This window comes from Schistosoma haematobium, chromosome 6, assembly GCF_000699445.3.
Source record: "Schistosoma haematobium chromosome 6, whole genome shotgun sequence".
NCBI lineage: Eukaryota > Metazoa > Platyhelminthes > Trematoda > Strigeidida > Schistosomatidae > Schistosoma > Schistosoma haematobium.
The window spans coordinates 24,994,554-25,013,986 of NC_067201.1; the positions used below are offsets into that span (position 1 = coordinate 24,994,554).

Below are 19,433 nucleotides of genomic sequence, written 5' to 3' on the forward strand. Positions count from 1 at the left end.
TATTCATTTTACATTTAAGACAACGTTGTCTTAAGAACAGATAAACTTTCTCATAAAACAGTAACTAATATGACTAATCATAAAGTAGAAACGTTGAACAAAATGGAAGTAGAATTCATACAAGTCAATCATCCAAAATCACACTATTTTATCTATTCTTTATGAAAATTGTCTTCAACAATATACAAGTTCATGCATGACACGTTTGAGGTCACATTCTTCTGTAAAGTACAGTCGATGGATTATGAAAATAGAATTGATTGTTCGTTACTATTGAACTTTATGGTTATTAAATTTACCAGATGCCAAAATATTGCTCTAACACATAAATAAACTAATTCACTATTGTGTTGTATTAATTTTATATAAATTAATTGTGATTATTTATGTAAATAAGGGTGAACATTGCTGTTCTGTGGTTAAAATATAAATACAATGATTACTGGATACTATCACATAACATTAACAATGAGCAATTGGATTTTGAAGAACTGTAGCACACCGATATTGTACCTCATTTCCATGGTATTCGAGCAATGGTCAAAGAATTCTTTATAATTTAGACAGCTGTGTAGCGGTAAATAGATTCCCAAGTTCAATAGCTCTGTAAGTCTTCAAGATTTCATGGTGACCACATTAGTTTTAATGGACTCACCTAGTCGAATGTGCTCGGTCACATATCCGGCACCACATCACGAGTGGGAACGCTGTGCTCAACTTCTCCTGCAACCGCTAGCCAGTGTTGATCAGTCCCTTCTCCATATGTTGACAACCTACCTAATGTATCTTCGAATCTCCTAGCTTCAGACTATTGATTCCACTGGGTGGACACGATTCAATTACAGAATGTATCACTGGTTAAAACGTTGTCAAACCACAAATAACTGTGGCATCATCAGCTGTATCACAAATGTCTAACTTAGCTGATACTTAGATTCTTAAACATAAATTCTACCAAGCAAAACTATAGTTTTTTCGTTTCGATGTGAGGGGAAGCGACTGCAGGAAATATTAACCCTGTACAATGTATATTATGAGACGATGAATGTTGAAATGCTCATTGGTAAATTAATAATTCATCTAAACGAACCATATTTTTGTATGTTGAATATGTAGATTGTACTGAATTGAAACAACCTCCTGACAAACATCTCCATCAAGCAGATTGTCACGATTTGTTAAGAGTAGTTTTGTGATTGCTAACATCTCAAAATCATTACAATAACGACAAACTATCTCACATTTACAATAATCCACAACTAGTTGATGTAACTGACAATGGTTACAGTTTTGAAATGAAATTATGTTAGTCAGTCAGCTACAACGTAAGACCAGGCACATATATGCGTCGGTACAAGTTGCCACACTTCATTAGCACAACAAAATGAACACCGAATTCATAAAGTAGTTACTTCACTGGTAGTAATATATAAAAAACGATTGTATATAAGGATATGTTACGGGGAGAAGGAATTAGTTCGCAGAAAGTAAGTAATCTCAAGGTTTAAGTGAAGGCAGAGAGTGTATACACCTACGCCATTTTGATCGGTTCTGAGACAAGTCACACTGTCTCCAAACATTGGTTACGATAGTCATGCGGAACACAACCAAGTAGTCTGTATCTACCAACATGGCTAAGACTAGAAGTTAGTGACTTCAAGCTTTGGCCGCCCCTAAGATTTACAATCTTATCAACTGATTTACTATCAATCCCTGATATGTTGCGTCTAACCTTGATTACAAACTTCAGTTAAATGTCTATGCCGCCGTCGTCGCAACTAACACCACTGTAAAATCATTCAGGCAGAACCTGACGACCTCGACACAGCTAAGTAATTCAAAACAATTAGCCAACAAATAGAAGCAAAGATCATACGGCATATTCGTTACGACAACTAGCATTTCAACTTTATGTTCCACAGTTAGCCGAAGATAATGCAAAAGTATGTTTAAAGAAATACACATAAGAATACGTTTGTCAGAACACTGATTAAATATAGAGAGCACTTGTGATGGTGTATAGATAAAATTATCACCGTTTTTTAAAATTACTTGTTATTTATTAGTCAAGGAATAGTGAAGTTCAAAATATGCAGTTTGATATAATTTAGTAAGCACAAAAATAATTGTTGTCGAAGGTTTCTTCGTATACCATACCACACTAGTCATTCACTGGAGTCGTAACGTGTCCCAGAAATATTGGTAGAGTATTATTCCAGATAATCGAAACGAAGAATGAATGATCAACACGAAATTCTACCACAGGTTTGGAAGAATTAAGTGCACATCCAGCGAATATACACAAAGTGGCTGCAGCAGCTACGACACCTTCCTCATCAATCTGTACAGAATGATGAAATAAGTCAACAAAAACCAAACTGAAAGTAAACTGACGCATGTTACACTCAGACAGAAGTTGTTTTATTCAATACTTTATGTTTGATCGAGTATGAAATTCTTAGCAAAAAATAATGTAGCACTTCAAGAAAGGCTAATTTCAGCTCATTAATTACATGTTTTAATTATTTCCACTAGTTATTTGTTTGACCTCCGACAAAGTCATTTTGATGTACACAGTCCAAATTCCAAAGACAGAATGGAACACTATTGCTTAAACATGAACTAAAACAGCTATTAATAAACACTATTTCCGTAGAAGAGGACACATGCTTAAACGCCTTTCCGTCAAAAAACCCCAATGAAATACTGGATACAAAACAACACCATCAAATTTCAAAATTTATCTCATAACTTAAATCGAATAGCTCTGAAGATAACAAGAACCAAAATTGAAATATCAGAACCATGCTTGAGTTTCATTAATTCTGACTTCCCAGTTGAAGGAAGACTTATGACGCCTCATAGTGAAAACTGGGATTCTTCGGAAGTCACAAGGCCAATGCCCCTCCTAACAACCAGAACAATTTTTTGGTACATGGAATGTTCGAACAATTCGAGAGACCAGGAGGACCAGTCAAGTAGCAACGGAAATAGGGAGATACAGCATAACAGTACTCAGAATAATCGAAACCCATTAGACCCCAGCTGGACAGAAATGGCTAAATACAGGAGAGATACTGCTGTGTTCAGGTCACGAATAAAAAGATGCTCCACACACTCAGGGAGTTGTTCTGATGCTGTTCAAAGAAGCACGAAATGCACTTATAGGATGGAAATCTCATGGCCCTAGGATCATCAAAGCATCCCTCAAAACAAAGGAGGGAATCACAATCAATGTTATCCAATGTTATGCACCCAACAATGATAGCAGTGATGACGATAAAGACCAGTTCTACGAGAGGCTGCAGTCGATCATAGCGAAGTGTTTAGGAAAGGACCTGAACATTCTGATGAGAGATCTAAACGCCAAAGTCGGAATGGACAACAACGGTTATGGAGATATCATGAGACAACATGGACTAGGAGAAAAGAAAGAAAATGGGGAGAGATTTGCAAACTTATGTGCATTCAACAAACTGGTTATAGGCGGACAATATTCCCACACAAAGCTACATGAGTCTCACCGGGCGGAACACTACGAGGAACTCTTGAATAGATCAGCTCCATTGAATCCACCGGATATCGAAGCAGCACACAGACCATCCTATAGATGTCATTCCACCAACGATCGAAGAAATCAGGATAGTCATTAGGAAAATCGAGAGGGGAAAGCAGCAGGACCTAACAATATACCAGTCGAAGCACTAAAGTCAGACATAGACGTAACTGCAGACATGCTTTACACTCTATTCAGCAAGATTTGGAGGGGAGAATAAGTGCCGATTGACTGGAAAGAAACATACCTCATCAAAATATCAAAAAAAGGAGATTAGAGCAAATGTGAGAACTACACAAGCACATTACGGAGTACCTGACAACATCGTCAACATCATCCAGAATTCGTACGACGGAATACACTGCAATGTCGTGTATGGAGGAAGGCTGACAGACGCATTTCAAGTGAGGATCAGAGTCAGACAAGGCTGTGTACTCTCGTCATTCCTCTCTTTTATCTGGTGATTGACTAGATTACGAACACATCGATATCTGAAGGAATGCACGAAATGAAATCGACAAATCGGAATCAATTACAAGATTTGGACTTGGCAGATGACCTGGCCTTTCTATCCCATACACATCAACAAATGAAGGTTAAAACAAATAGTGTAGCTGCAGCCTCTCAATCAGTAGGACTCAACATACACAAGGGTTAAAGCAACATCTTCAGATACAACACAAAGGACACTAACGTAATCACACTTGATGAAAAAACTCTGGAAGGGGTGGAAACATTCACGTATCTGGGTAGCGTCATCGATAAACAAGGACGATCTGATGCAGACTTACGGGCAAGGATTGGCAAAACAGGAACAGCATTCCTACAGTCGAAGAACACATGAAAGTCAAAACAACTGTCAACCAACATCAAAGTGAGAACCTTCAATACGAACATCAAGATAGTTCTACTGTACGGAGCTGAGGCTTCCAGAACTACCACAACCATCATCAAAATGGCACAAGCATTAATAAACAGCAGTCTACATAAGATGATCAATATCCGTTGGCTGGATACCATCAGCAACAGTATATTGTGGGAGAGGACAAACCAGCTTCCAGCTGAAGAGGAAACTAAGAAAAGTCACTGGAAGTGGATACGACACACATTGAGGAAATTATCAAACTGCGTCACAAGGCAAGAGCTTACTTGGAATCCTGAAAGGAAACGGAAAAGAGGAAGGTCAAAGAACGCACTAAGTCGAAAATTGGAATCACAAATCGGAAGGATCAATAGCAACTGGAAACGACTGCCCAGGACAGAGTTGGATGGAGAATGATGGTGGGAGGCCTATCCTCCTTCATGAGGGGCAGCATGCGTAAGTTGAATATGATGCAAATTACCCATTTATTTGTTGGCTTCAGTCAGCTTCAGTTAGGTTAGCATTATTTGAAGCTGTATCTCTGTCATTCAGTTGCTCGTAATCCAGTTATCAGACTATGCAATCAAAACAAGGCATTCAACAAGATGTAAGCATTAGAACACCATAAGTGCTTCATGGTCAGGTCTAAACAAACATTTTAAAACAGGTACATTAATAATCAAGCTTACTTCGGATCTTTAAACGGTATCTTGATAGCTCGCGATTCCAAATCTGGTAAGATGACCACACTGAAACAGGATAGATTATACATTAACTTCACGTTCATTGTTGATCCGTCAAGTTTGAAGAAATCGCTGTCGTGTGAATCCTCGTAAGGGAAAGGTAGATTCCATAAACCAGTCAAAGGTAATCACACATAGAGTTGACAGCAGATATAAAACACAGTAATAAAAAAATAAAAACTCAGGTAATAAATGTTTGATTTGAATATATAAATAATACTACCTTTAAAGTATGTAATGGATAGCACAACAGCTGACGTTTCTTGCGATATAGCCACACGTGGGATCAGTTCCTGGATTGTTCCGTTGGTCTGTTCACTAACCCACTGATTAATTCGATTTCGAGCACATTCAGGATCTCTATGAAACGCAACCTACACAAAGTTTGATAAGGCAGAACTCATACTCACATGCTCAGTCAGTGCATTGTAATGCTGCTTGATGATATTTCTAAATCGTTTCTCAATCTGCACATCCTCATTTACATAGAATCTATTTTCAATGATTATCTCAACACTCTCATCAGGCTTCGAAAGATCAGCCAGAAGTTCACCAATTGCGCTGTGGATTATTTCCTGTTCCAAGCAATCAGGTAACAGCATCGCTTTTATCAACTCAGCATTCGTATTGTTTGCACTTCCACAGAAGATCATTCCGAGGGCAGTATAGATATTGAAAGGGGAGAGAAATGTATTCTCCAAATAACCTGGAAGCAACAAATACATCGTGAGGAACGCACTTACCCTCGTTTCTTTTCAAAATCTCCCTATAAAGCTTCTCGCTGAAGTTTCTAAGGGATTGTATTACATCCATCACGGTTGAAATTAGTGTGCTAAATGGTTAGCTTGAAAAAACTATTTGTAGTGGAAGAACACTACAAATGGTACGTGAATAAGTCATTATTAAGAACTGCGAAGTGATAATAGGATATTATAATATAGTAAGACGTTTTTGATCATGCAGATACTTTAACTGACTCAGGTACTTGCAATTTTCTTCATGAACATCGTAGCTTAGTGATTTCGACCTTTATTTTAGTCTTATTTCGGAATATACTTCAACCGAAAGCATTAATTGTTTCATCATATTAAAGACTTAGTAAAAGTCTTTGTTTTCACTCTTTGTACTGTAGCTGATATGGTACATCTCATATTTCGCTCTCAAAATGCAGCGAAGTTGAAACTTAAAGGAACTAGTTGTATTAAGCCGTCTCAAACACTCTGACCAGTGATTATACCAAAACATGTCTAACTGTTTGTAAAAATCCAAAATGCTTTGGTCAACTATGTCGTTACTTTCGATTTATTGGAACAGTTGTTACGGTTTCATCTCTTTACCAACGGTAATTTCTTAATGAGTCCTACCAATTAATATTCATCGCATGTTCATCCAAAAATCATTACAATATTTAACAAAGAAGCGAAAAATTACGCTCCATAGTCTCGATTTTGAATGATGAAATAATTTGTCACAAACAAATTAAACCAAACAGTCAGTGATCTGAGGAATTACTAGAAGAAATAGGAGTTTCCTCAGCTCAGTAATGAAGTGCAAAGCAAGGTCAACATAATTCACAGTTTTAAATTTCCTCCACTTGAAGGTCAGTCTACAGTAATAAGAATAGTAGAATGGTGGACCTGTGTTAATTCTAACATTGTGCCTTCCAGTGAAGGTTCAGCTTCTCCTTAGAAATTTTCACTGATAAGGCTGATACCACTTGTTCCGGTAAAGTGTTACAGTCATTGACCACTCGATGAGAAGAACGGAACCTCACTTTAAGTTTATTAGGTCTCTGTTTGTAAACCTCTTTGTTATGACGTCGAAGATTATTATTGTTAGAAGGAGCAAAAAATAAGACATATTTACACCCAAATCGTAACCAATTATACGAAGTGCCAATATAATGTCACCTCGCGTCCTACTGTACGACAAGTTGGAGATGTTTAGGAGTATTAAGCGCCCGTCATATGGAAAGTTTAGAAAGACCCTTGACTGACTACGTTCCCACACGCCTAACACGCTGAAGTGAGTGACCATCCTTGGTCGGACATGGGACAGCTGCTTGAATACAGCACTCTAAGTGTGGTCATACATAGATGGGATATAAAATTCGAAACATCCCATCAACCACTAACATGCGCCCCCCACATGATTGATTGTACACAAAAGTGGTCCCTTACATACTACATTATGTCTCCTCACTTGGCGTTTATAACCCTATCACCCATCATAAAGATGTAGCCTGCAGTGATAGGAGAACAGTTAATTTCAACGATGAGCCAAGTGTAGGGCCAGTGAAATGTCACTGAGCCCTAGCCAAATCATCCGGCAGTTGGATCACTGAATGTCGAACAGATCGTCGCTCCCTGCCAAGGTCATGTACAACAAACGCGCATTAGTTAATCATACGCCATGGACTGGCCCATGCGGCAGTGGTCTTACTTTGGCTTGTATCTACTTTAACTAATATATTTCTGTAATAACGTCCTTTGTGTTGTACAGTCTTCAAAGCATCTATAGTACCTTGTTACGTCAATGGGGGTAGTCCACGTAAGGTGCTGACCACGAGGTGTGACTTCGACGTTAGTTGGTTCGTCACACTATTCACGTCTAACTCGAGTAGGCCTCCAATCATTTCGACATAGATCATCTACGTTGGTGACCTACACAAGTTTTATTCCAATGTTAATTGAGATTTTTTAAAAGGATGATCATGCCTGTTAGGCAGGTGGCTGTTATAAATTAGATAGAAAAGTCCACTGTGGGTATGTAATAACTGATACATGACCTACAGAATCTGCTTTCCATGTCTTAAGTGATATCGTAATCTCATTATAATACCCTGTACAATAGAACTAGTCGAGATAAATAAAAACCACGCGATAAATTATTACCACTTCCAGAAACTCCGCCGATCACGGTTTACCCAAGTCTTGTGATTTTCGCTGGTTGTGCTAAATCGTATGACGTACAGTTCAGTTTCAGTCGTGCCTTCAGGCTGTAAAAGAGGTATAAAAATCGGCTTTCACCACCTAATGTTAGCCATGTATACCCGTCATTCATAGAAACATCAGGTTTTAGAGATGATTTGCGCATGTTGCTCAATTTGTACCGCCTATTCAGAGAACTCCATGCAACTACACGGAGCACTTTAGGTACTTGCAGAACGGAAACCTATCAAATTGCCGGTGTTCATTGTTTGACATTACTCTTGTTTTCTGTTAACAGATGCAATGAAAACATTGAATGAATTGGGTCTTATTCCTCGACATCAGGGCGAAACTAATAGTCACCTAGCTAATAAACAGATATTTGTTTTTGCAAAAGTGTATGTAGGTAGTTCGCCTAGTTTCAACAGTCCCTCTTACTCTTAGATTTTTGCGGTTAAGTGAAGAAAGGTCGTGTATGACCGAGATCAACTTCTTCAAGTGCTATCATCTTAATGGTGGACAGACAATAATGTCATTTTACGCACTTGACTGCCTGGTAAATGAATTAAACTGAAGCTTCTACATAAGGCCACTTGTAATTCTTAGTTGAATTTCTCCGGTATGGTTCTTTGTTTATTTTGGCGTTTGCACTCATATCTGAAGCAAACACGTAAACAATTAACATGTCGCATGCTGGTCGCTCGCTGGAACAAAAGACATTTGGACGCATTTTCTTTAGTGACTCGGTTCACTGTCACTTCGATACAGCAGTACCTAGGTAACACTACAGGTATATGTTAAGTCTCCTTTGTCTGTGATTCTGACACATTTGTCCATACTATTGCAAAACACTGCGGCTGAACCCATAAGTTAGAAACATAGGACCTCATCAGAATTGACCGTATCAAATCCCACAAGCATATCAAGACCTTTGAGCACAGGCTTTGCTAAACGTGAGATTATGAAAAGCAACAATGTTTAGTTATAGACTAATGAAATTAGTAGCTGTCGCTAATACTCCAACAACTGCCTGATAGGCTTGTAAAGTGGTACTTATAGAAATAGTGTTTTCCAACAGGATGTGAAACACAGAAGATTGTGTGAGGCATGGCATATATTCAAAAATAAGCTTAAATGAGCCTAACATCACAAAAGGAGGGAGTGTGCAGTTACTGACCAGCAAGCATTGATGGTGAGGGCGATGACTTCAATCCACCCGTGTTTGTGAGGCAGAACATTTTGCATGTATCAGGCTATTTATGATTGAGAATAAGTCAATCAATCTGTGATATACGTTGTCTTTCCATGCTCACTTCTCAGACTCATTTTTCCAATTTTATGCTGGATTAGCTATTCTACTAAGGCAGCCTATAACATGCTAACTCGGACTTTTACACTAGGATTGTGTGGCTGGCATCGAATGGACATTAAAAGAAAAGAAAGAAAAACTCAGAAAATAAAAGATATAGTCATTAGTTTTCTTAACACTCCACCATCTACATGCACATTCCCATCTAATAAACGCTTTCCTTGTATCAACCTTGATTTCGCTTCCTTCATGCGAGCTTACTCCAACTTTTTAAACGAAACAATTGATTGTTCTTTATTACTGTAGAAGAATAACCGTCCAGGTACGTTAGACACGCGCCCTTGCCCGTCGAAATCAAAACAAGTAATCGGGTAAATAGCGGTTCTATAACTCATCATAAATTTAAATGTAAATCGTTACCTAAACAAATATTACCACCCGGCTATTCAACCAAGAATTGTTCAATCAATCAAATCTAAATTACAATAAATAAAGAAGCTGATAGAAGATGAGGGAAAATTACCAGTCACAACAAATAAACGTTATTCTATCCTGACTGGATAGAACACACACAAAAGGAGGAGCAAATCAATATGGCTACCGCCAAGAACAAGTGTCAAGTAAAACAACACAGATGCAGTTCAGGAAGAAACACAAACTTAGTGAATGCGTAAGAAAAACAAAAACTATAATAAAAGAATACAAGTATTAACAATTCAAATGTAATCAAAATACAACAATGTACAACTAAGGGGATCAATAGGAACAAAGTACAAATATATACATGGAGGGATTTTCACCAACACACAAAACCTTCAAAATGGATCTTACAATTACTGAATCCATTTAAATCTAACAAGAGATAATATGAATTTAATCCAATTTATTATACCACTGTCTGTTCCACTACACAATGCTAAGCAACGTTTGGCGTTCATATCCAAGCACCTTGCTGCTCTTCTGCTTCTCTTTTTCTTTTCTTCAGAATCTTGCTCTGAGAGCACAGCCATGAAACTTCTGACGTCTGTAACAAACTTGACGTACGCGTCTCCTCAAGTTCGTGGTTTACAGCAAGCGCTCTACGAGTCCACTTTATGACAACTATAATCTTAATAATTTGGGAAGTATGCTGTGCGCCAACCAATGTTGTAATTTATAGATCATGCCTGTAAAAATGGCGTGTACCTGCTCATGCAGAAATATATTATAATTACTATTATCTATTAACAGTAAGGATCAATGGGCGTACGTTGAAAATGAAATTGACAAAAACATGTCTCTCGAAAATCGAAATATGGGGGACAGAGTCTCAAGACGAAGCCCCTTGATTTGATCAAACATCCCAGTGTTGGAGAGTATTTTAATAGAGCGTCATCAAGTCGTTGATAAAATACACCGGGACAAGCAGTATATAATTCTGGGACAAAGTAACACTGCAGCCAAGCTATGTCGCAACGTGGTTAGAAATACACAACCTCCACCGAGATCAACTTTGGATTCAGCACACACCAGAGAGAAACGTTCACTGACATCTCAGAAATCATCTGTTAAGCGATCCTAACAAATCCGGGTTAGACACAACAAACAGTGGACACTGAGAGAAGCCGGCAAACAACCAGGAGCGAACCAACATGAAGTTTCTTGCTCTGTCTGAGCCAATGGTCCGTAGTCGAGATTAGGATCACGAACACAATCTGCAATAATGGGGTTGATTATTATGCAGCACAAGTCTCCACACCACTTTATCTGTTACATCTTACTACAATTGAGTATCCACGTCCGATGGCTGTTAACTTCGGAAACTGAGAGGGCGTCTTTAAAGGCATGTGCAGCTCGATAAAAGAACCACTCCTGTCACATCAGGTGTCGTGAAAGCCAACCTAAAACGGTAGGATAACAACCAATAAAACCCATTAAAACACACTTTGTCGTTATTTGACATTGATCAACAACCCGCGGTAGTGGATGCGGAGACCCCTATCCTTCGAGTGGAACATGCTATACGGGCAAGAAACCCACAGCGACCAGTTCAAACAAAACTAGCCATCATACATAACATGCTTAAAAACCAGAAGGCTGATGCTGCTGTAGAGGAGCAATCGGTGATGAGAAAAACTATCGAATAACTCTGCATCAACGTGAGACGATTGGAGGAAAAACTAGGATAAATCGGAAACAGATTGTTTCAGTTATATCTGAAGATCATAGTCCTACCTCAAAGATGGCTATCATTTAACGTCATAGATGAGGACGTGAGCTTCCATGGCACTACACTTTTGAGATAAGATAGGGCGCACAAATAGGAGGTGGAGTGGCGATATATATTGAAAGTAACATCCAAGCCTTAGCATCACACAGTGCCCCATTACCAAAAGTGGCAGAATCATGCTGGTGTCGCCGCAATTTAAATGAAACAGAGTGCTTGACTGGAAGAATAAACTGGTCTCACACAGGTCCTAAAACATAAAATGGTAAGATATGAGCAAATAAAGTTACCATGCCCAGTGTCCATTCAACTAATACTTCTTGAAGACTTCCACGCACCATCCATAAATTTCAACAAACAGTATACAATCTCTGTAGGCTTGCGGCTTGGTATAGCCACTAGAAGTGTAGGACTTATCGAACATATGGGTAGCGTCACGAGATATGACAGGGACGGAAAACACTGTAACTCAGGGTGCTTACTGACAAATATTCAGCTTTCAGTTGGGGATGCCCATTTCGACACATCAATAGGAAGTACTGACAACTGAATGGTCATATTTACCGTGTGGTCAACGTAATATTCAGCTCAAGGCAGAAACCAGGCAGTTATCATGAACAAAGGAATAATTAGTTCACGCGAACACCACAAAAAATAAAATAACTTCGAATATCTCTATCAATTTATGACCAGATGAAAACCAACAAACCAGGTGATTTGTGCTCTTGAAGGGTTAAATAGCTAAGATCACACTACCTTAGAAACGGCAGAGGTCTTAAGTGTCTACTTCAAAGACCAACCAAACGAGAAATGTGAAGCTCAGAACGCTTGTCAACCCTAGTACCAGTTGAGAATCCGGGAGATATTCAACTAACCCCTACACTGTAGTTCACAATGTTGCTTACTCTTTTCAAAAGAGAAATAAATCTGTTAGGCCAAGTGCAGAAACGGGCAGCCAGGTGAGGGATGGGTCTCAAACATAAATCTTCGGAGAACTGACCCCAACACCCGAGATTATTTTTGTAGAGCTGAAAGAAAATAAGAAGTGATCTGTTAATGGGATACAGCATATTAAGTACGCCGAGCCACTCCAACATGATCAAATTGTCAGAAAATCGTCACCACGCTCCTTGAGGCAACCACTGGAAGACTGGATATCAAGGAACGGACACCCAGGTATGCTTCCTTCTTCTCACTGTGAGTTACCTACATTCGGGATGCTCTTCTAACAGAAGTAACCACAGTTTTATCAATGGACAGCCTTAAGAAGAGACTGTATGAATTCGCACCAACGGATGAACTACAAGATCCCTCTTGGACCAGTTGTTTGTGACACATGTCTCAGAAATCCACACGGTTATCATGACCGCATATCACTTACTACTACCTATGTTGTTTGTCATAATCTGCGTTTCCCATTTCATTCTTTCAGCTCCGTTTTCTTACTTATTACCAATAAATTGACTTATTTATTATTCGTCTTCTCTCAGCACTCAAATTACCACTTTATTATCTTCACACTGCAACCAACCAACTTTTGTGTGGTAATGTGATACCTGCTGCTATCCAGGATCTCTACTGTCTTGAGGTGAACGTGCTCACTCAAACTGCAAGCCCGTAAAATCCACAAATAATTATCCAAGTGACTAGGATTGGTTACGTCGAGTGACTAGTTCAGCATCCAGTGTACATTATCAAGTTTCAGAGACTGAACTGAAACAACAAGAACTGTACTGTGACAATTAGAAGTATTTGAATTATTGTACAAATTAGGAATCTCAGAAATAACACGATGTGATTATTAGGAGTATTTGATTTATAGTACGAACTAAGAATCTCAGAAATAACGCATTGGATCAAGAGGAACCAGATAGACACGAACGAATATACTGTATTTGGAATTCGAAATCAAGCACTCAGCAAGTACAATGGAATCATCAGTTCATATAAACACCACATCCGTCACAGCTTAAATTGGAGTCTAAGTGTCTGTGATCGATTGTACGTTTTCGCCTCAAGTTCATTCTGTGTCTGTCTGACAGTGTATCGGATAAAGAAATTGTGTTATCTAGAGTGTACTCATTAGCATTATAATTAACAACCGGAATTGGAACAGATTCACCCTGTTCCTGTAATTGACATCTGGAATTTGCATCATAGATTTTCCGACATTCTTCATCACAATCTCCATGGTTGGTGGAAGATCTGCGCCACGATAATATGCAACTTCTGCTGATTTTTCTACTTGTGACACTCTTCACAATTTTTTGCTGTACGACACATATTTGCATTTATCTCTGGCCACCAACATGTGGGCCTTGCCAAGGACTTCATTTTCTCAACACCTAAATGTACACTATCAAGATCTTCAAGGACATTTTTAAGTAATGAAGGAGGAATATCAACAAGATTACTTAAACACAAAATGTCATCAATGATAGTGAATAACTCATCCAGCTTTGAAAAATAGACAGGAATTCTACATTTCAGATTAGATTCCAACCTTCCCGCATAGCACTGAGTATACATCCAAAGTGTCTACGAGTTTCTCTAATGAGACCTTAACGTCTCACCGGTAAAGGTTGCACTAACAAACAGTTTGAAGTATTAACAGGTCTATATTGTAATGGTTGTCGAGAAATGTAGTCAACGTGTTGAATTTGTTTGGTACTCCTGTGCTGACCGTATAGTCGTATGTACTGAAAGCAATAATCCATCGTTGAACCATAGCAGCTGAAGAACGTGCTAAATGTTTTTCAGGATGATAAATAATTTTTAAAGCTTCGTGACCAGTAACGATAGTGAATTTCTTTCCGAATAAATATTCATGGAGTATTTTAACAGCCCAAAACACAGCTTATGCTTCTCGCTGAGTTTGTGAATAACCTTGTTCAGTAACAGTGTGTTTGCGTGAAACACAAATAACTGGTCTACCTTCCTTTTCAAAAACTGCGACAATACCCACAGGTGATGCATCTGTCATAATCAAAGAATGCACACTAGGGGCGTAAGTTCGAAGAACAGCATCACTTTGAAGACGTTTCGGTAGACCTCATAAGCATGACTCTTGTTCCTCACCCCATTTGAATGAATTGGATGTCAAAATATTAAATAAACAATTTGCACGAGGAGAAAAATTATGAATAAAATGGGAATAGTATTGAACAGCACCCACCAGTGAACGTAGTTCCGTAAGATTTTTCGGAGACGGTGCATTTGTCAGTGGAGCTAGTCGTTTCATACCTGGTCATAAACCATTACTATTAACTAGGTATCCAAGACATTCAAAACTAGATACACAACATGAACACTTATTTGGATTCACTGTAATATTCTTCTCAATTAAACGACGCAATAAAGCAATAAGTTTCTCGTCATGAACTACCTTATCAGAACCATGAGCAATTAGATCATCTTGATAAACTTCAACACCTTCAAGATCACTAACTACTTTATTCATAACTTCCTGAAATATGGCTGGAGAACAACATGGACCAGATGGAACGAACTTGCATTTAAACAGACTGAAAGGAGTTTTAATTGTCGTCAAAATAGATGAAGATTGATCTAAAAGGTTTTGAAGATAAGCATCTGTTGGGTCGATTTTCGAGAACACTTTAGAACTACGAAGTCGACTTAGAACATCTTCAGCCTCTACCGCCGTGCACATTTTATTCAACAAACGGGAGTTCAATGTTAATATATAATCACCACATATTCTAGGGGTCTTGCCGTCCGACTTCAGTGGCGTAACAATAGAAGCACCACATGCTGAAGACTGAATTATTTCAATTATGTCTTCCGCACACAAATCGTTTAACGTCTTATGTACTGCTTCTTGAAGACTATAAGGAATTACTCGTCTTTTAAGAAAGACTGGATCACCCTGTACTTGAAGTTGTATACGCTGAATTTTCATACCTCCACTGCACTTAGCACACGTAGCTATCAAATCTTTAAGTCAAGTGTCGAATTTTTCTTCAGAAACTAGGAAAGACAACTCCACTTTAAGCCTTTTCAAATTCTTTAAACCCAGTATTGACAGTCCTGTTTCGCTAACTAAACATTCACAAGGTATATATGAAGAATTATCATCTCTTATTAGCAATTCACAACATCCTCGTATGGGCAGTCTGTGTCCAGTAATCACCAATATTGATGCTTCAGTGGGTCGTACCACAACGTTAGGATCTAAAGATTTCAAGTTCTTGAATGAAATAATGGACTGTATACTGCCTGTGTCCACAGTAAAGTCATGACATGAATAAAGGGATGTACATAATCGCTTTTGAATATGAGCATTACCTGTCGAAATGGTAGACAAAGAAAATGATCACTAGAAACATCCGAATTATTGAGATTTAAATTACAAGATTTAGTACTATTTGAAGCAAAATGGACATTAGTTTTGCATACTGACTTGGTATGTCTTATCTTACCACATTTAAAACATTTAGCATGACGAAATGCACATGTGTTACGAGGATAAGAATTTCCACATGATAAATATTTACCAAACTTGATCTCATCATTGTAATTTGCTTTGTAATTCCTTGTTGAAACGCCTTTCATGTTTACACGAGAGTAGGAAACACTATAGCGTGGCGTCGAGTTGAGGTTAACTATGAACACCGCTACAGAGAAACCCGTGCCAAGTATTTCAGAAGGCGAAGGTTGAATGTAACCAAATAAATCCATAAAATCCCCGAGAAGCCAAATATCAGAAGGCAATTAATAGACCAAATCGAGATATATTCGCTGGCGATCTCGTGGCATCGAAAGGATACCGAAATCGTGCCAGGATAGAAGCTTGGTTACTGAACGTAACCGAATTCGCGCGAAGTCACAATCAGAGTGTGTGAATAAGAATGGAAGCACAAAATAGCTGTCATTAGCACAGTCAAACAAAAGCACATTAAAACAAACACTGGTACAGTTGGTTATAATAGTAATTGTTTTTATTAAACCAGTCGTGTTCTCGTGATAAATGTGAGTCACTACAACACTATCAATCGAACGCAAGTTTAATTGACCCTGGGATTGTATTTCATCATGATGACTAAGCAAATTATTAGAAACTTTCATCGACTGGATATCAAGTTCATTCACTGCCTCGTAATTAACACATGCCGTTCTAGCATCTTGAAAGGAACAGTTCGGCATTTCCAACAGCTCTCTTTCCAAACCCGGTATGTTAATTCCTGCAATTAATTGATCTGTCAGTTGAACATGACGTTGATCACCGATATTACATTTGAAAGCCTTTTTAAGCATTTCAAGGATGAATTCCCTAATCTTTTGGTCATTTTGACAAATCATCTTATGAAATTTCGCACTTTCACGGCATTCAAATCTAGTACACTTCACATGATTTAATAATAGTTCCTTAAGAGTTGCATAAAGAAGAGAGATAGGTTTTTCTGGATAAGCCAAACTTTTAATAAGCTGTACGCATCTCTCCCAATGAATGTCAGGAAATGTGCCAAAATTTTATAACCTTTAACATCTTTCCCAGTCATGCTCCAGATTTCAATCCTTTCCAAATAATCCTCAAAAGCTTCAGAAGTTGAATGAATATCTAATTGCTCCATCGCGACGCAATGTCATTATTAGGAGTATTTGAATTATAGTACGAACTAAGGATCCCAGAAATAACGCAAGTTGATCAAGAAGTACTGGATAGGCACGAACGAATTTACTGTATTTGAAATTTGAAATCAGGCATTCAACAAGCACAATGGAATCATTAGTTCATTCAAACACCACATACAATTTAACCAAGAAGTACTAGATGAGTATGAACGGACGTATTGTATTTGGAATTCGGAACCAGACAGTTATCATGAAGAAAGAAATCATTATTTTACAAGAACACCACATGAGCACAAGGAAGTCAGTCGGTACATACATGCTGGTGACAAAAGTACTAAAGAGATATTGGAAACCTATGATTCCTCGTTATATTTAGTTGCCTTGTTTAATGTACACATGCCAAATTCATATGATTGTTTACCCGTTTAAGAATACAGTATCTAATTGACCGCGTGATCCTCAATTCAGTGAATTCTATTCCGTTGGTTAACATCCACTCAGTTGTCTGAGGAGTTCAAATGCCCCATATGTGAATCATCCTTGTCTTCAATTTCCAGCGTTATTTGTATCCCGATGTAATTGCTAATGATCCTAAGTTTTCATTTCAGTCGTATCTATTCGGTTCTGTCATACTTTGATTGTTCATTACCACTTTACATGTTAGGTAACTCAAGTACTTAATTATGCATTCAGGAACACTTGTGTTCTGGTTTTTACCTATTTTACTTATCTTCTACCACTCAGTATGAACATGACGAATATAACAACGTCTAGGGTTAAAATCGTTTAATGAAATAATATTCCTTCAACTTCATAGTGAGGGACTCGTGTTCTCATAGCAACCTTGTTGAGTAATGTTCACATCAGAGTAGTAAAAGCAGGTATGTTGACTATGATCATAGTTATAGAACACATATAAACTGCGGCAAACTTGTCATTGATTTGGTGAAACCAAAATTTGAACTATTAATAAACAACTTCGCTTTTTGACAATGTTAACAACAAACAAACTGAATTATGTAAATTATTTTCAATATATCAGTCACCAGACATACAGTGTATCACATTAGAATGACTATTTGATGTGAATAAGTAATGACAATGAATATATAGATATTGTTTGTAGTAACAATTGAGCACATGTTGCTCTGTTTAGGATATTATGAACGTGTTGCAGTCTGAAGGTTTACTGCACAATTATTCACATTACATGTTCCTTCGGATTCAATCGGTATTTATAATCTATCACTTTAACCACCTAAATTATCGGAATCCTACTCAGTAGTCTAACACGTTTATTGAGAGAGTGGAACGTCCTACAATTGAACCTCAGAAGGAATATGTATATCTTAGAAGACTGATCAGCCCTAATGAGTTGATATCTGAAAAATTTCTACACCGATTCAGAAAGTTTGTTTACGTCACTGTGGTATTTGAACGAACTAATAATACCTTTGTACTTGTTGAATGCTCGATTTCGAATTCCAAATACAATACTGTTATGAACGGGGAATTAAGAAGCCCAGACAATTACGAAAGCTATTTTCTTGGGACGTTATTGCATTTCATTCAAAACCTGTAAAACACTTATATTTATTTTTGTCCCTATCTTATTCTACATAACACGAGCTTTCGTTCTATGTATCATTCACTAGCATACCCTTTTTTTTGTTCCAAAAATATTGTAATTTAAACATTATATTTTTCACTATATTTTCTACCCTAATTCCCTGTTTCAGGCATAACTGTATTTTTCCAAATTATCGTACGTCGTGGTCAAGATATTCACTTATTTATTCATGTACATTTTTGTACTAATTCGAATTCAGAGAATCCAGAGTTTAGTGTTCCAACTGTCTTGTCTTCTTTCACTTGCGTGCTTGCCAACCAATCAGGATTTAGAATAGTTCTCTCTACCCCGATCGAATTCACGCGTATTAGACTCAAGGTTAAGCCACTCAGCCTAGCGCGTCAAGGTCATAGTTTAGTCTAGGCAGATCAAGGTGAAGTCATAACAAGTATCACGGGGTAAAAGCGATTCAAGGTCATAATAAATACATTCGTTTGTGATTGTGTCTCACTTCTTAATTCAATTGCGTTATTTCTGGGACTCTTAGTTCGTGCTATAATTCAAATAATTCAAAACATTATAGTCACCTATGTCGAAAGTGAAATACCTATCTATCAATTAAGGGACGAGTATACTGCGTAGCAGTTCATTTTGTTCTACTTTAC

General features: G+C 37.9%; 1 protein-coding gene across 2 annotated transcripts; it reads right to left on the minus strand.

Moving 5' to 3' along the window:
- Window positions 1–454: 454 nt before the first annotated feature.
- SERPINB13 (Serpin B13) lies at window positions 455–6,766 on the minus strand. 2 transcript variants are annotated; one of them, XM_051217221.1, is made up of 9 exons: window positions 5,905–6,035; window positions 5,572–5,867; window positions 5,296–5,535; window positions 5,108–5,247; window positions 4,644–4,751; window positions 4,299–4,617; window positions 3,515–3,682; window positions 3,120–3,303; window positions 2,727–2,767 (listed from the first exon to the last, which is right to left on the minus strand). In XM_051217221.1, exons 1-6 carry the CDS (start codon window positions 5,972–5,974, stop codon window positions 4,539–4,541), a joined length of 933 nt encoding a protein of 310 aa, XP_051065873.1. In that variant the 5' UTR covers window positions 5,975–6,035; the 3' UTR covers window positions 2,727–2,767; window positions 3,120–3,303; window positions 3,515–3,682; window positions 4,299–4,538. The 2 variants fall into 2 exon arrangements, with proteins under 2 accessions (XP_051065872.1, XP_051065873.1); XM_051217220.1 differs by having other exon boundaries at window positions 455–5,063; window positions 5,108–5,535; window positions 5,905–6,766.
- Window positions 6,767–19,433: the final 12,667 nt, after the last annotated feature.